The sequence below is a fragment of the Arvicanthis niloticus genome, chromosome 6, assembly GCF_011762505.2.
Source record: "Arvicanthis niloticus isolate mArvNil1 chromosome 6, mArvNil1.pat.X, whole genome shotgun sequence".
In the NCBI taxonomy this organism is placed as follows: Eukaryota; Metazoa; Chordata; class Mammalia; order Rodentia; family Muridae; genus Arvicanthis; species Arvicanthis niloticus.
The window spans coordinates 836,678-854,879 of record NC_047663.1 but is presented as its reverse complement, the minus strand read 5'-3'; the positions used below and the strand labels follow the sequence as shown (position 1 = coordinate 854,879).

General features: G+C 48.3%; 1 protein-coding gene across 4 annotated transcripts in view; it reads right to left on the bottom strand.

Moving 5' to 3' along the window:
* The window catches only part of Qtgal (queuosine-tRNA galactosyltransferase), a 58,004-nt gene that overhangs the window by 5,461 nt on the left and 34,341 nt on the right, over positions 1-18,202 (bottom strand). For 3 of the 4 annotated variants that reach the window (XR_013110818.1, XM_034508085.2, XM_034508084.2), the window contains exons 7-11: positions 9,344-9,439; positions 8,375-8,499; positions 2,481-2,616; positions 2,297-2,365; positions 1,822-1,896 (exon numbers count right to left, since the gene is read on the bottom strand). Coding sequence is in view for 3 of the 4 variants with exons in the window: in XM_034508085.2 (XP_034363976.2) it covers positions 1,822-1,896; positions 2,297-2,365; positions 2,481-2,616; positions 8,375-8,499; positions 9,344-9,439 (501 nt within the window). In the remaining variant the exon portion in view is untranslated. Of the gene's footprint in view, positions 1-1,821; positions 1,897-2,296; positions 2,366-2,480; positions 5,225-8,374; positions 8,500-9,343; positions 9,440-18,202 lie in introns of those variants that run through there. The other variant, XM_076935281.1, reaches the window with a different exon arrangement.

The following is an 18,202-nucleotide window of genomic DNA, read 5'->3' as shown; positions in this document are numbered from 1 at the left end:
GTCTTGATGAATCAGGAAGTTCCTGGCTTAGTGAGAGAACCTATTTTGTTGATGAAGCACCAGAAAGGAGAGAGCTGCTCCATCAGCACACACAGACACACAAACACACAGACACAAACAGAAGAATACTCAAAATACACATCACATCACAGGCAGGCCTGTCTTCCTCACTGTGTTAAGAGAAAGGCTGTAGCCTGCTAGAAGACACTTGTTAAAGGTACAGAGCTAAGGAGGGGGGCTTCCACTCCCATAGTGTCACCAGCTTAATGCTGTTTCTGACTGTTCCCACATGTGACTGTTGGCCATCTGCTGCTGTATGACATCTCTCTATAGGGAACACACACACACACACATCTCACTTTCTGAGGGGCTAGAACCCAGGCCTAACCCTGCCATGACCTGAAATGAGCTGTCACAGACTGGAAGCCATGGGTTGAAACACAGGCTGAAGTCTGACCTGTGTCCTCCAGCATCTCAACAGCATGGCCCACCACCTACTGTCCCCTCCATGACCTAAGAACTGTGGTGGACAGCTGCAACTGGAGGCTGAGCTGCCTTTGCTGAGGTCACCTGGTAGATGTCTGGAAATCCCCATTAAGACTTGGAGAAAAACTACTCACAAACAAAAGGTGTCAAGCAAATCATACACAACTTACAGTGAGACCTTTAGAAACAAGACTGTCCTGGACCCAAAGCTTGAGCAGAATGTGGGTGGGAGGGATGATGACGACCCCTGCAGGTTTCAGAGGCCAGTGGTGAGCAGATGCAGTTTGACAAGAGTGACTGACATACAAGGTCTGCTTAGATCTGCTGCAGGATGCACCCAGGAGGTTCTTAGTGCAAAGACGGGTCCTTCTACTACAGTGAGGACGAACTGTGGACAGGAAATAGGGCTACTGACCAGCAGGATTCCACATGGTCAGTGACCTGGAGCAGGCCACATGGGCAAGACACACTGGCCCTCCACAGCCCAGTATCCATCCCTTCCAGATGACCTGTGACGGATGCTGTCTGTTGATGAACATGAGGTTTCTTACAGGGGAAACTTGTATGCAGGACACTATGCTGCCATTGTAAACTCAGTTAATGTCACCACATTAAAGAGTTCTGGGGATACTATCCGAAGAGCCAAGTCTCCTGTGGAAATCTCTGTCGTTAAGTTTGACCTACCAAGGGACAGTGTGCAGAGCAGATAAGCCTTAGTTCGTTCCAGTGAGCTTGCTGTCTGGCCACTTTGATCTTGGCACAACTGTTAGAGACCCATTCCTTGGAGAGACTGAGATTCTTTTTTGTACTTTTTTTGCACCACAGGCAACCTCAGTTTGCACAGAAACAGAATGCTTGGCACCTATGCTCACAAGACCAAAAGCGGAGAAACCAGATGAACCAAAGGAGGGTCCTGTGGCCCTACTGGTCACCACCAAGCTACTATTATATGTAGTCAAGGCTGCCCTTCGAGTAGCAGGAACCAAGGCACCTTGAACATGGTGGCTGGGCTCAGAACAATGGCTTTCGGTGTTTAAAGGAAAGAATGAAACAGCTTTAAAAGGGTGTTACCAGGTGTGCCCACCTCACCACCACCCGGTCCCTAGTACCCACAGGCCACTCCCCAGCTGCATCCAGCCCACAGAGCAGCAGCTATGACCCCATACCTAGTTCAGGGTGTCCTTATGGCCACAAGGTAAGACTTGATTTACCATAAGGGTATAGGTAGTGGGCTATGTCCCAGTGCCCATGGTCAGGTCTTGTCCTTGGTTTTGCTCATATGACCAGAGTGGACAGCTGATACCCAGGAGCCCTGCAGCCATAGCCAATACTCACCAGCTTCACGCAGATGACAAAGGGCGACTGGGCAGCTTGGAAATGCAGGATGGGGACCTTTGGCTTGGGCTTTTCCTACAGAAATGGTGCCAGGCATGAGTTATTAGGGCTTCATGCAGAAGGAACTCCTTGAGGCCTGTGCCAGCCACAGCCTCTGCTCACAGCAGCTGGTGACCGAGCAGCAGATGGGACTCTTGGGCCAACTGGGACAGGACAGGTGGTTGTACCCCAGGTTTTGGCAGCCCCAGCCACCTGATGGCCACAACATTGGGAGGCCAACATTGAGACCCAGAGTGAAGGAATATGTAGCCATTTCCCCAAGGACAGGGGCAGAGTCCTAAGGGATCCTGGAGAATCTTGGGAGCTGAGGGCTACATCTCTTGGACAGAGCTCAAGTGAGTATAAGGGATAGCTGGCATAGTATGGAAGCCCCTTCCCTGTAAGGGCTTCGGCGCTCTGCCGCATGGCTACACACCTGTGAGTCCTCGTGGCAGTAGAAGCCCTTTCTGATCTTGTTCTCGTCAACATCGCAGAAGGCCACCACCTGGGGGTGAACATGGGCCAGCAGTTAGATGGTGGTGGTGGCTGCAGGATAAAGATGTGACAGCATTGGGGGAGGCAGAATAGTGGCCAGAGGGATAAGGTGGGAAGGGTCCTACCTTGTGCCGGCTGGCTGCAGTCAGGCTGCGGTATAACTTGCGCCCCTGTTTGCCTGCATTCCAGATGGTGAAGGACTTCCAGTGAGGTAGGACTTGTTCCTCTAGGAAGTGGACACGGTGAGTCCAGATGGTCATCCTGTAGCCGACAGAGAGGGAAGCTAATGTGGACAGGTGTGTGGGCTCCAGTGCCACCTCACTGGTTAGCCCTGGGGACCTACATGAGTGTCATACCCTGTTTAGGGCTGGGAGCACACACCAAATCTAACCCATAGCCAAGGGAGATCTGGCTCTGGTCATTTGCCACCTCTCATAGCAAGAGGTCACCATGAACTACCATGTAAACCAATGGCCTCTGGGAAGCTTTGGGCCACCCATACTGGTCCTGCTCTCAAGGTGGGATGCAGACATGATGGATGGGATGAATGGTACCTCTCTCCATAGCTATCAGTTCTAGCACATGAATGGCTCCTGTGTCCAGCAGCTGTGTCCACATGTATGAGGGTTCGTGCAAAGCCAAAAGTCGGCATCACGTATCTCTAGCACTCTTCATCTTATTTTTTGAGACAGGGTTGAGCTTGAGCTCACCAATCCAGCAAGACTAGCTATAGCTAGTCAACAAGCTCCAGGAATCCTCCTGTCTCCCTTCTGGGTACTAGGGTTACAGGCGTGTGTTGCCCCTCATTCCTAGCTTTTTATGTAGATGCTGGGAATTGAACTTAGGTCCTCATGTTTCTGCAGCAAGTACTTCACTGACAGAGCCGTCTCTCCAGGCCCAAATTCTAGATGTGGAACTAATGTTCCACTAGAAGTGGAACTAGTCCTTTTGAGTTAGAAAGTGAAAAGGGAGTTGCAGGAGATCCAACAATACAGGTCTGATTTCCCAGCTTAGTCAATACTCAGAAGAAAGGTCTGGGTAAATGTCATGTTCACATTAGGAAGCAAACTTGCTGTCTCAGGCTGTCCCTTCCCTCGGACAATCCCAAGGACGTCCTTTTTGAACACAGAGCTGCTCCCAGGCAGCAGGCCCTTGCATGCAGATCTCCAGGGCTTGTTTCTTCTCAGGCCCCCTGAGCTCGACTTACCTGGTGGCCCTAATCTCAGGGCCAGGCCTTCCACCCCGTCTCTCTGCTCAGACCCTAGCATCCTGGTCCTTTGGGTGGAACCGCCCTTGTATTCGGGGCTGTACCTCTTGTGTCACTACCTACATCAGAGCATGTTTTGCCTGTTCAGCATTTTCCTGAGACCTCCCAAGCTAAACATTCTAATTAGGGTTGTGGTGAGCTCAGTCAGTGATTTTGGTAGGGGATTCCCTAGGGGTTCTGGGGAGCCACATTGAGTAGCATTTAATTATGGACCCCAGCCAGTCCTGTCTATGGCTGTAGTGCCCCCCTTCAACGAGAAAGTCACAAACAAGACATACTTCAGCTCCATATACCTCACTGCAGCCTTACCGTCATCCAAGGAAAAGGAAGACCCTAAGACTGAGAGCCTTGATCTCACAACACAGGAGTCTGCAAGGAGCAAGTACTGCACCAATGTCATAGGCCAAGAAAGGCCCTTCTGAGTTCCATCCCTCAGCAAACCTTATTGTGATGGTAACGGACAGGAGGCAGCAAGACAGAGTCAAGCAAAAAGGCAGAGCTTGTCTTTTGAGGCATCTGTTCTGGCTAAGTGTGGGTGAGGGTTCTCCACAATGTGAGTGTGTGGGAAATCAAGGCACAGGCTGCTCACACCCTATGGTGCACCTGCAGGCACGCCTCCAACCCCATCCTGGCCACAAGGGTTCCCCCTTCCCTTCTCCTTCAAGTGCACTTGAGGAGACCTGCTAGGGTCCATGGCTGCACAAATACAGGAGATGTAGCAGAGGCTACTAGGCTCCTCTGTCATCTCAGGCTCTTCGAGGATTGCCCTGTCCAGAGAGTTGCTTGACCTTACCGGACCTTTTGAAGACCACCTGAGTGCCTGTCTCCACAGCCTTGGTCACTACAAGGTCTGTTTTGTTCAGTGTCTGAGCAAGACATGGTGTACGAACATGTGCACATATGTGCATCAAATCCAGGAGTATATTTACACTGTGCTTGTGTGCAGGGAGTGCCCACGTGCATTTCTGCATATGTGTTCTATGGCATGTACACAGGTAAGTAAACATACAACAGCTCCTGTTAGAGACTAAGCACGGATTATGTGTTGGTGACATCCTACACACACCCTGGCTGGGTCTATTGGGTGTCGCTATGGAAGAAGAACCTGGCATGATCTCACATATTCAAACTATGAAGCTGATTTGCAGGATGGTAGGTTTACGTGTACAGTGAAGTCAACTTGGTTCCCCAAAACTCTGGGCACCCATGATTTTATAAAGGAATTGCAAACATGTCCAACCAGGACTGGACTCTGTTGAATTTTACTAGGTTGTCTCTAACAGAGGATGCAGGCTGTTATAAAAAGGTAGGAGCATCCTGCACTGGCCTTGCTTCTCATAGGAGTCTGACTAGAGGACAGGCCATCTGCACCTAGCATATCCATCTCTTCTTGCTAAGAAACCATCAGCTTAGAGGTTAAGATCAATATCTAAGGGAACTGGTTTTCCTGGACTTGTATGTGTGAGTTTCTGGAACTTTCTGGGAAGACGATGAAACATCACAGACTCAGCACTGCACCAGCTCATAGGAGTCCGGGGAGTAAGAGTGGTAGGTGGTGGGGTGGGCCTACTCCCAGAAGGTATGGCCAGTGACCAGCAGCATCTGTGGTCAGAAAAAAAAAAAAAAAAAGGCTGTAAGAACCTTGCTGGGGGAGCACAGGGGACAGCCTGGGTCCTGTCAGGTGCCACAGCAGCAGTATGTCAGTCAGCACAGGCAGTCTCAGGCTGGATGCCGAGGATTAGGACACTAGTGGTGTCACCCTGACTTCTGAGGTGCATCTTGTTGTTATACACTCATCTGGAGAAAGGGCCTTATCTGGTTCTCCTTAAACCGAGCAACATATTGCTATGGGAACAAGGTCAGAAATGTATTTCTCTACAGACCTCAACTGATACCAGGAAGCAAAGAGTTTGCAGAGTGCAGGCAGCATGTGTACTGTAAAAAGCTAAACATGCATGATCTGTAAGATGACACATTGTAAAGGTATACAGGGATGACGTGACAACATGCTAGGTTCAGCCACTCACAGGCTTAAGGAATGTTTGGTGTCCTGGAGATGCTATTCTTGTGTCCTTTGGCATATGAAGTATTCCATGCATACATAAAGAGAAACCACACAGCTTCAGGTCATTTTGAGCTTTAAAAATGAAAGAATCAAGACATAGCCACCTGAGGTTTGGACACATTCAACTCTTAAGCAAGCCTCGGGTCGTAATTACAGCTTTTATCCTGGGAGGTGCCGGGAGGTGCCACAGCTCACAGCTTGAAGACTTTAATCCAACACAGAAACTTACATTAGATCACTTATTTTTGTGCTGTGGGTGGCAAAGCTTACTGTGCAAACACGAAGGGGTGAGCTCTGTACACACAGGCGGCTCTGTACACACAGGCTGCTCTATTGAGAGACAAGAGTGCCTGCTGGGTGGGCTACAAGTCACCACCCAGGTGGCTTGAGCTTCACAGACCATCATGGGAAGGACCTCCCTTACACAAATGACCACGTGATCTCAAGGCATCTCACGCTCATGTGGCCTGCAAAACGATGATGCAAGATCAGTGTACAGTGTCACACCAGCCATTAGAATCAGCACCAGAAACAGCTGCAGCTTGGTGCCCAGACAGCTGCCACGGTGCTTTGTCACACACTGTTCCCTCTATCAGAGGACCGTGGGAAGGGGCTCCTTAAACACAAACAGTGCTGTGTTTAAGATTTACTACAGGATGATGTAAACCATACTAGCTGGTTTTTTAAACAGTTGTAGTCTTGCTGTGTATCTGTTTCATGTGCACTGCTGCACCTAGCATCATGTGAACGCAGCTGGATTGATTAGTGACAAGCATCGTCTTCCACTCAGTCTCTTGTACACCTGATGTTCCAAAGCATCGGGCCTGGTTTGCCTCCCAATGCCCAGCTTCCTCCTCTGTTTCCTAAAATGATCTTGATAAGACTGATACAACGGCTTCCTTAACCGTGTTATAGGACACCCGAGAAAATCCCCTGGCTTGGCTAACATTTTGTGAATGTTCTTAAATTACTAAATTAAAAATTTTTACTTTTTGGTTAAATGTGGGGTGCCTAGTACTGTTAATTCCCTGTTTTATTTTTACATCAATCTTGCTAGTGTTCCAGCTTTCCCGCTTCTGTCCCTGGCTTCTTCTCTTTTACCTGGAGTCCATTTTGCTGCTGTTTCAGTGACTCATACAGGTTGTAGCCTATACATTTTCTTCTAATTTCCTTCCTGAATTTTCCTCTGGCTACTTAATTTCCACATGTTAGGTTTTTCAAGATACTGTAATGACTTCTAACTTAATGTTTTGGTTGCTGAGGGTAAAACTACCTTTCAGTACTACCATTCCTTATGCTGAAATCCTACCCCAGAGATACTGAGGATGTGAGGCCTTCGACAGATGACACCCCAGGGAGTATGGTGACTCTCCTGGAATTTCAGAGCACAGTAGGAAGATATCACTAATGATCAACATACAGAGCTTTGAGAAACAAATACCTATGGTCACAAGCTACTAGCCTACCACAGTTTGCCGTAGGAAACTGGGCAGCTAAGATGTTCATGGCATATCCTACACAGTTTCAGCCATTTAAAATCTGTTAAGACAGATTCTACAGCTTAGTACAGAACTTTTAGAGCCTTGCTAATCTGCAGGGCTTCTGGAATCTCACTCATTCCATACTCTCTATGTGTTTGTTAAGTGGCAAAAAAAGACTGATTAAATCTGCACTACATATGCATTTGTCTGTGAGCTTCACTGTGTTTTGAGATTCTCACTGGCCTTCAGAACTGCCATGTCCTCTGGATATCTTTCCTAGGAGCTGGTCCCATGAGTGTCTGCCTCCTGACAGAAACCCTGCAAGATGCTCCTCCAAAGCTGTATGAAGTTCAGATACAAGGAGGGCAAGTTCTGTTGTTCATGAAGCTGAATCTTATAAATGGTACAGATCCAAGGTCCAGGGACCCCAGAGTCACTGAGATCCTGGGTGGTAGATGTAAGACGCTCAGAAGGGAATTCCCACTCAGATAGTTCCACTCAGGTCAGGATCATAACCACTGCCACTTCAGAGATGTGAGTATATTACTATATGGTTGGACAGTAAGGTACCCAGAGGCCATTTCTCCCAGTGCCCATGGGCTACAGAGGGGACTGTCTCCTAGCACAGGCACAATTCACGGTGAGGTGGCCGATATAAGTGTTTCATACAGTGCAGACCCTCTTTTACCCCATCCACATCTAACCAGTGGGCTGGGAGGCTGAAGGACAGTTGGCTAGACAAAGAAAAGTGAAAGGGCACCATCAGCTAAGGAGGCATAGCTCAGCCACCAGCTGTGACGACTCCCCCCACCATGAGGCCTGTTTGCTTGTCAGAACCCCTCTTGGGTCTCATGGTGAGCCATGCTAGGTTAGAGCAAGTGAGAACAAAGTGGAGCACAGGCCTTCACCTCACACAATCAGGGAAACTGATGTTTGGCTTTTGCGTTAATGTTTCCTGACCTCTGTGGAACAGGACATCCAGCAGCCCTGAAGGAATTCCTACAAGGGTAACAACAATATACTCTGACCCCACCTTAACCTGCTCGGTGGCATGGCCTATATCCTGCCATTATGAGCCCTAACTCCACCAACCCTGGGCCCAGTCACACCAGTGACTCACAAGTGACCTAGGCCTGGCTTATACCAGCACCCCACTTCTTCATGGACCATCCTAGATGTTTCCAGAACTTGGTATGTCCTACTTACTCCAGGACTGAATGTGTGGCTGCATACAGATGGTATCTGTAGAGGAGCAGGCTGTGGTCGACCCGGAAGACGCCGCCGCCTTTCCTGAGATGCTCATAGAAGAACAGCAGATCCTCTGGAACCCCCTGCAAAGCCAGAGGACAGTGCTCGCCAAACTAGATGCTGACACGCGCCAGAGGACAGTGCTCGCCAAGCTAGATGCTGACACGCGCCATCAGAGGCTATAGAAGGGTGTGTTGCTTAGAGCCAAGTATGGTGGCACTTGTGACCCCAGGATCTAGAAGGCAGAGCTCATAGGATTGCTTGAACCAAGAAGCTAGTGATCGATCTGGACACCACAGCCAGGTTTTGCAAATGAAAATAATCTACTCTAAAAGTTAAGGGTGATGTGGGTCACACGAGAGAAATGGAGATTAGTTTTTCTCAGCAGGTAAGAAGTGAACTGCAAGACAGACATGAGGATGAAGCAGAAGGTAGGCTAGTTGAGGGTCTCAAGACCTAGTTCTGCCTTAAATTCTACTTTGTGAGTCAGAAAAGGCCTTGGGGTAAACTATCAACAGAAAGAACCCTGGGATAATCAATCAGCGAGCACAGGCTGGCATCTCAGCTGCATGGTCTTGAAAGTGGAAAGCCCACTAAAGTGGAGAAATAGGGGAGGATAGACTGGCTCCCCAGTAGGCTCTTAATGATATGCTGAACATGGGAGAGGTTGGATGAGTTCAAATGCAAGGAAGGTGGAGATAAAAGGGAACTAGAGTATCAAGCACAGGGTAGTCTGTTACAAGTCTGTACTTCATCACTACAGGCAGAAGGGGGCGATGTTGGGCCAAGAACCAGGAAACTAACAGAGGCATGCTGGGAAAAGGCTGAAGTAATTTCCCAAATCCTGGCCTTACAAGTGCCCTACAGGCGCCTCCCCAACCTCGGGGAACGCACAAAGAGTCCAAATTCTACCGATTTGGCACTTACCTGTCCTCCTTCATCAAATGGGCCCACGTGGGAAAACCAGGTTCGAGAGCAGAACCAGGTAGGCATGATCACTGTGGGGCCGTGGGAGGTGAACACCTGGAAGGAATTAGCACCAGTGATACTGATGGAAAAGAACGGCTCATTATAAACAACCTACAATCTGTTAGAAAGTGACAAGAGTTTATGCTCCTTTTGTGGAAAGGAGGCTCGAAGCACTCTATAGAGATTAGCCCATATTACTGACAGGTGGAAATCAGCCCAGGCCACTTCAGCACAGAACTTCATTACTAAGCACAGTGGGGCTCCTTCTGTTTACACAAGACAGTGAAACTGTATCTGAGAACCAGAACCAACAGTAAACACGCTGCGCTTCTGATTGCAAAAAGAGAAATCTGAAGTAGCGTGGAGAAAAGCCTCAGTGACTACATCAGAAAGCGGAACACAGTTCCCAGAACACCAGAACTGACTCAAGACAGAAAACCTGAGTCATTTCTAATGAGCTTGAAACCTGAGCCTTCCCACAGAGAAGCCCAGACCAGGTGGCTCTCCAGTATACACTGACAAATGCTTAGAGAACAGACACCTTCTTCACAAACTCTTCTGGAAACAATTGAGCAGAGAAGTCTTTCTAAATCATTGGCTACCAAAGCCAGGGGAGAAAACATCACAAGAAAGCAGTGTTCCTTATGAAGAGATCCATCACAATGCTAGTGAACTGAGTTTAGCTGTCACAGAAGAGGACCATACCGTATGAGCGGGTGGCATTTACCCTGGGATAATTGCACCAGAAACTGATTGAGGACGAGAACCTATACAGACGTTGTAGTGTTTGGCAAAACAGTGTCCTGCTAAGGACAGCCTTGGGCTGTCAGGAGCATCAGCCGGAATAATCTGCAGCAAGTGTGGTGAGCACAGTTGAGCCCCGAGCCCCCACTGCTCATAACTTTTGGGTTTGCTATGCACTTGGAACATAACCATGCTCTTCCATACGCTGCTCCACCTTCTCAGTAGCTAATTCCTGTGCATCCCTTAACCCCCGGCCCCCAGCATGTTTACAGTTCCCTGGGACACACTCCCTATGGCTTTCTGTCACTGTACTCATTACACTGACATGACATCACCTGTTTATGATTTGCTCTGACCATACGTAGTCTGGGCCCAGCCTCAGCTGATCCCAGGACAAAAGAATACCAGGGAGGAGCAGCCCGATCTTGCTGGACATAGTTTACACACACCTGTAATCTAAGCACTTCTGAGGTTCAATGGCAGGCCATGCACACACACACACACACACACACACACACACACACACACACACACACACGAACAAATGAATAAAAAGAAAGATTTTAAAATTGGGCTCAATGTATAAAGGTCTTTGCTACGAAGCCTAAGTCCAGTCTCTGAAAACTGACACGGCAGGAGAAAACAGTCTCTCCCAAGCTGCCCTTTGACCTCCACATGTGGATAATGGCAGGAGCATGCTCACACAGAATCCATCCATCCATCCATCCATCCATCCATCCATCCATCCATCCATCCAATCAGTGTTTAAACAATTTAAAAGCCATACCTTTGTAATCTCACCCCGGGGAGGCTACTGCTAGAAGACCAGGAGTTTAAGGCCAACCTCGGCTACATGGTGCTGTACCTCAAAATAAGTAAGTAAAGGTCAGCTCAAAGGAGACGGCAGTGAGGGGACTGGGGCATCTCTAAGACAGGACTGCCCTGGACAGCAGTGAGGGGACTGGGGCATCTCTAAGACAGGACTGCCCTGGACAGCAGTGAGGGGACTGGGGCATCTCTAAGACAGGACTGCCCTGGACAGCAGTGAGGGGACTGGGGCATCTCTAAGACAGGACTGCCCCGGACGGCAGTGAGGGGACTGGGGCATCTCTAAGACAGGACTGCCCCGGACGGCAGTGAGGGACTGGGGCATCTCTAAGACAGGACTGCCCTGGACGGCAGTGAGGGGACTGGGGCATCTCTAAGACAGGACTGCCCTGGACGGCAGTGAGGGACTGGGGCATCTCTAAGACAGGACTGCCCCAGACGGCAGTGAGGGGACTGGGGCATCTCTAAGACAGGACTGTCCCGGATGGCAGTGAGGGACTGGGGCATCTCTAAGACAGGACTGCCCTGGACGGCAGTGAGGGGACTGGGGCATCTCTAAGACAGGACTGCCCCGGACGGCAGTGAGGGACTGGGGCATCTCTAAGACAGGACTGCCCCGGATGGCAGTGAGGGACTGGGGCATCTCTAAGACAGGACTGCCCCGGATGGCAGTGAGGGGACTGGGGCATCTCTAAGACACGACTGCCCCGGACGGCAGTGAGGGACTGGGGCATCTCTAAGACAGGACTGCCCCAGACGGCAGTGAGGGGACTGGGGCATCTCTAAGACAGGACTGTCCCGGACAGCAGTGAGGGGACTGGGGCATCTCTAAGACAGGACTGCCCTGGACAGCAGTGAGGGGACTGGGGCATCTCTAAGACAGGACTGCCCCGGACGGCAGTGAGGGGACTGGGGCATCTCTAAGACAGGACTGCCCTGGATGGCACTGAGGGGACTGGGGCATCTCTAAGACAGGACTGCCCTGGATGGCACTGAGGGGACTGGGGCATCTCTAAGACAGGACTGCCCCGGACGGAGGGAAAGTGCACAGTCCTTGCAAGGAAGATATACCTGCGCTGCCTACTTCAGAAATCTGCCCTGATATTAATCCACTTTCTCTACGACCTCCCCTGTACAGCAGCAAGGGTCTAGGAGTGTCTTCTGGCATGATGACCACCTCACCGTCACAACACTCAAATTCCTGTAGTGGTAGTGTCCACTTGAGTGGTGAAGGTGGCTAGGATCCAGACGGTGGTGGCTAAGCAGCCTGGTATCAGCAGTGACCACCTGTCTGTAGGTAGGATTTCTATTGCTGTGAGGAGACACCATGGCCTCTTATAAAGAAAGACTGGGCTGGCTTCCAGTGTCAGAAGCTCAGTCCATTATCATCCTGGCAGGAAGCATGGCCGTGTGCAGGCAGACATGGTGCTGGTGAAGGAGCTGAGACTTCTACATCCAGATCAGCCGGCATGAGGATGTCGCTGTGAAGCCACTAGGCCTGGTTTTGAGTTTCTGGGACCTCAAAGCCCACCTGTGTCCTCCAACAAAGCCACAACTCTTAAAAACGCCACTCCTTATTGATCTTTGGAGGGCATTTTTATTCAAACCATCATAACACCACACTACATCCCATAATACAGAGATCTTGCTAGTCTAGTTCCTACCTCTCTGAAGGCTGGTTCAGTCCCTGCTGGAGTGACAACCTTCAGCTTTCTTCCAAAGAAATGAATGGATGGAAAAAAAAAAAAAAAGAGGTATATTGTCTTTTTTTTTTTTTTTTTTTTTTTTTGGTTTGAGACAATTTCCATCCATCACCCCAAAAGGAAGAGAATTAAGTTTGTCATGTCAGCATCACTGCTATAAAAGAATTCTTCCCTCAGTGCCTTCAGAATCTGGCCCTACGTGGGCATCTCTAGTCCCTAACAGTCATGTTGGAAGAGGAAGGATTTCTTCCTCTTATCAAGGTTCTTATCAAGGGCTTAAGTAGTTTTGGTAACCTCCACTCACACTGAGATGCCACATGTGGGGATGCTTAAACAAGGTAGGTCTGTCTATGTGCTCCAAAACTGAGCCACAGACACTAGGGCCCTGCGAACGACAAAAGCATCCATCTTCAGACTTCTGGATTCAATCTGTAACCAAAGCCTGAGCCCCTGTCTCTTTATATTTTTCCTTTTTTTTTTTTTTTTTTTTTTTTTTTGACACAGTCTCACTCTGTAGCTCAGGCTGGCCTCACTATGTAGCTCAGGCTGGTCTCGAATTCAGAGATCCACTTGCCTCTGCCACCAAGATGCTGGAACTAAAGGTGTGCACAGCTGCACCCAGCTCTACTTTTTTATTTTTCTTTGTGTATAAGTATTTTGCCTGTATGTATGTATATGCACCATGTTCATGTCTTCTACCCACAGGGGGCAGAAGAGGGCATTGGATGCACAGGAGCTGGAGTTACAGGTGGTTGTGAGTCATCCTATGCGTACTGGGAATTAAACCTGGGTCCTCTGCATGAACAAGTATGCTCAGCCCCTGTGCCAACTCTCCAGCTCCTATGTCCACTTCTTGACTGTGATTTACTGTCTCCATCTTCATCTGAAGGCTGCTAGCAGAACACTGGCTTCTAGGCAGCTAGGATGAGGGACTTAAAGCCCACACCCACAGTGACACACCCACTCCAACAGGGCCACACCTTCTGATAGTGTCACTCCGTGGGCTGAGCATAGACAAACCATCACATTTTCCATGGTTTGGAGTCCTGAATGTTTTAGGGGTGTCTCTTAAGAATAGGATAATATTGGTTGCAAACAGGGATAACCTGACTTTTTCATTACTAAATTACATCCCTTTTCTTTCTCTTGCTTTATTGCTTAGACTTTCATGCTCTTCACTGAAAAAGAATACAGGGGATACCTTTGTTTCGCCACCAATTTTAGAAATGTTTTCAGTTTTCCCTACTCAGTATCTATGACACACAGCCTTTACTACATTGAGATTCGCTCCTTTTGTCCTGAGTTTCTTTGTGGCTCTTATCTTGAGGGGATGTTGAACTTGGTCAAGGCTGAATGAAGTTGAGCACAGTAGTACATCAGTCTAAAATTGTGCACTCACATTCCTGACCACACAGCAGAAATCACCACACATACTTCAAAGACACACACACACGTCACACACACACACACACAGAGTCAGGTACAGACCACATGTGGACACACGCATGAACAGCTGAAGGGTAGTAGACTTGGTAATACAGGATGAAACAAGTCAGAGCCATCAGCAGGGTTCTGGAGGTTTATTTATCCTGGGTAAGTGGGCCGCTCCAGTGACTCTGTCCCTTCAAGCAAGTGCTAACCTGAGAACTTGCTTCTGCTTGGAGTTCTTAAAGTTTGGTTTCTGACAAGACAGTGCTTGTAAGGCTTCAAATGCTTTAGAAACTTGCTAGTTATTGATTGGTTTTATCATCTTGTAAAACTGCCACTTATTTATTCTGGGACTAATCCTATGTTTTCACATGTCATGGTGTGAAATGGCAGTGGGCAGTAAGCTGGGTCCCCAAAATGGCTGCAGGTGATTCTCTCTGAGCACACATATCTCCCTTACCTCGGACCCTAATAGGATATAAAACAACTGTCTGATCATTCACTCTAACCACAACAGCAAGCCTACCTGACCAAGAAAGCTTGGGAGGACCAGAGGCCTTGACCAAGTAACTCAGGATCATGGCTTCCCTCAGGAGACAGATGTTGTTAGGCCTGTGACTCACTATGAGAAGCCCAGAGTTGCCCTAGGAGAAACCCAACCTTTGGAAGCTTTGAGCATGCTATAAAGCAAGTTATCCATGCTGGTGATCAAGGGGTGGGTGTTGGGCACCTAGTCACTTCATAACCTCTTTTCTACCTCTGCTACTTTGGGGACACAGGAAGGGTAGTGGACATAGGCATACCTTTCTCAGTGCAGAGGCTCTCCACTTTCCCAGTCCCCAGGGAAGGCATCAGGATACCTGGCCTGGGTGAGTACTTGAGGATCTCACATAGCTCCTTCCTCACAGGGAGATAAAAAGAAGAAAAACACCCTGCAGGACTCAATAGAATTGTGGTGCCTTCCTCAGGGTCCTGAAACACTTGGGCCAGCTTTGCTGACCACAAGGGATCACAATAACCAGGAAGGGACTCTCACGTTCCCTAGCACAGGCAGATCTTTGAGATGCAGTGATCAGAACGTTTGTAACATATTTGTGTGTACATGTGTACACACACGCACACACTCCAAGTTAAGAGGTTTCTGCATCAAAGACTACACTCAGCCTGAAAAGACAACCCTCAGCGTAAGAGACAGATCCAAATGTTGACAAAGCTCCTACCAACCCACAACAAAGCCCTAACAGCTTCAATTGATATGGGCAAAAGGTGTGATCAGTGATTTCTCCACAGAAGACACAGTGAGCTCAACACACACAGTGAGCAGTGAGGGACAGCTGCTCAGCTTGGCTTGGCACCAGAGAAATGTGACTTAAACCCCTGAGAGATGCACCTTATCCCCAGCAGGGTAGTGTTGTCAAAGCCCCCCAAAGTCACAGACACAGATAAAAGCTGTGGAGAAATCAAAGCCCCTCCCCGCACCTTGCTGGCACAGGTGCTGTGAAAAATAGTTCAAAATAGTTCCTCAAAAAAAATTAAAAATAGAATTACAGTATGATCTGGCAATTCCATTATGTGGGTGTGCACCTGGGAACTGAAAGTGGGCCTGAACAGATGTCTGTAAATTCACACTTGCAGCAACCAGAAGAAGACAGACATGGATAAGCATGTGGCCCAAGCTTGTCATGGAGTCTGACTGAGCCCCAAAGACTCAGTTCTGCTCAGTTCTGACAGCTGCTGAGACATGGATGGCCCTATAGACACTATCAATGCCCTTGTGGGTACTGAGATTCCAAATTTCACAATCAGATGAACTGAAAACTATACACTTAGGTTTCAGTCAGGTCTTAACATCTCAAATTCTGACTGAAAGGATCTAGGAGAGTTTGTGGCACCGGGTGGCCGCTCACTCGGACATGTGGGTCCCTGTTTACTCCAACTGGAGCTTAGATTCAGTCGCCAAGTCACACTGAGCAAGAAAGGACAGCACAGATGCTGACAACCCATCCTCGAGGAGTTTTAAATGTGAGACAAACTGACAGTGGCTTCAGTACAGTGGCATGGTATCTGTGAGCACAAGTCACCTGGACTAAGAGTCTCCCAAGGGTTCGGGAAGTGCCTGGTTGCAAGAGGTTCCTTCTCACCACAGTCAGGTACAGAGAAACCACTATAGAGTGTTATGCCAGGCTGCCATGTTTTGGTCCTCTGTGGATGTCTTGTGTCTCGTGATAACATACACATGAACATCATGCCAATATGCTGAGTTCCAAGGATGGGGTCACTGCACCACTGAGGTCAACATGAGCCTAGGAAAATATTTCCAAAGAACTGGTTTCCCCCTGAAGATTCCACAGTTCAAAAATGTAAACTTATTCCTGTCTATTATTCTTACGTGAACAAGAGCAGATTAACACATTTCCTGGCTTACAAAAAAAAAATCTTTTAAAAATTTATGAAACTAATGATGGAAAAAAACGTTCTGACCATTCGAATGAGAAATGAGAGGGTCTGGCTTGCCTATGGTAGATAGGTGCCACTGGACCAGGCGTGGTAGGACCTGAGGTGGGGGCAGGGCCCTGCTTATACCCTAAAGCTGATATACAAATATTTACTCTTCTCCCTGCTCAGGGCTCATGACTTAGAATGGACTCAAGCTAGGCAGCCCCATTACTTGAAGGCAGCCACTGTAAGTAGCCTCTTGCCTAGTAAGTAGCTGGTGCCAGCCTTTGGTTACAAGCTGACTAGTTGGTCACTGGCATTTCTCTCTAGGACAGTGGTCTCAGGCTACATGAATGTACAGCTCTAATATCTACCTGTAAATGTACAGATTCCTGAGGGTTAGCCCACTGCATCCAGCCATTCTGCAAATGCTAAGGATAATATCTCTATCCCTGAGACAGGTGGGAAACAGAAACATAAACACTTCATTATAGACCATTTCTGACCACATATTATTGCAAGGACAGAAAAATAGACAGTCTGTCTTAGTTAGGGTTTTATGGCAGCTCTTATAAAGAAAACACTTGTTTTCAATTAACTGGCTTACAGTTCAGAGGTTTAGTAAGTTATCATCACGGCGGGAGGCACAGTGGCAAGCAGGCAGACATGGCGCTGTAGAGGCAGCTAAGAATTCTATATCTCGATCCATAGGCAGCAGCAGGAGACTGACGTGTGCCACACTGGGCATAGCTTGAGCACAGGAGACCTCAAAGCCCAGCCCAACAGTGACACACCTCCTCCAACAAGGCCACACCTCCTAAGAGTGCCACTCCCTATGGACCAAGCATTCAAACGTAAGTTTATGGGGGCCATACCTGTCAAACCACCACACAGTCCAAAGTGTCATTCTGCCTCCTATTTTTTCAGCATCATCCACACACATCGAAGAACTAAGATGCTTCATGGAACAAGAGAAAGTGTTTCCATTGTCAGGCATCGTGGAAAGTAGCAACGGAACTCCTCGAAAGGACTCAGAATTGCCAGCTCACCCAGCGATACCATCCCTGCTCTAAATGTCAGAGAACTGAGCAGAGAGACTCAGAGGGTGCACACCAGCCACCGACAGTAGCGTCACTCACAATCACCGAAAGGTAAAAGGACCTGCTACCTACCAAAATATGGATAGAACACGTGACGGACTGTTTTGCAGCTATAAAATGGAATAAGGCTCTGTACTTTCCATAATGTAAATAAACTCTGAAATGATTTTAAAATTTCAAAGCAAAGAGGTTCTTAGGAAATAATTGCTTTCACTGTTGTCAAGAAACTTAGATTAAGTTGCAGATAATCGTACTGGGCCCTTTAAGAGCCAAGTGACCACGTCAGAAGCAGCAAGGACTGAAGGGCAGAAATGTTGAGTTGCAGCCTCTTAGGTGACCTCGGCTGACACATGAACAGCACATCGTCATGCACCTCACTCTACAAGCTGACAGAGGCAGAAACCACTGCTAACATAACTTTATGTAGATGGCAGACAGTAAGTGAAAGTAAAGCAGAAAAAAAGCACTTATCTCTAAAGAACCTCACAGAAGTAACTCCAGAGAGAACAAGAGTCCACAGTGAAGACTTAAGGTTTTGTCGAATCTCAGCTCCTGGAGTTGGTAACTTGGGGAGCAGG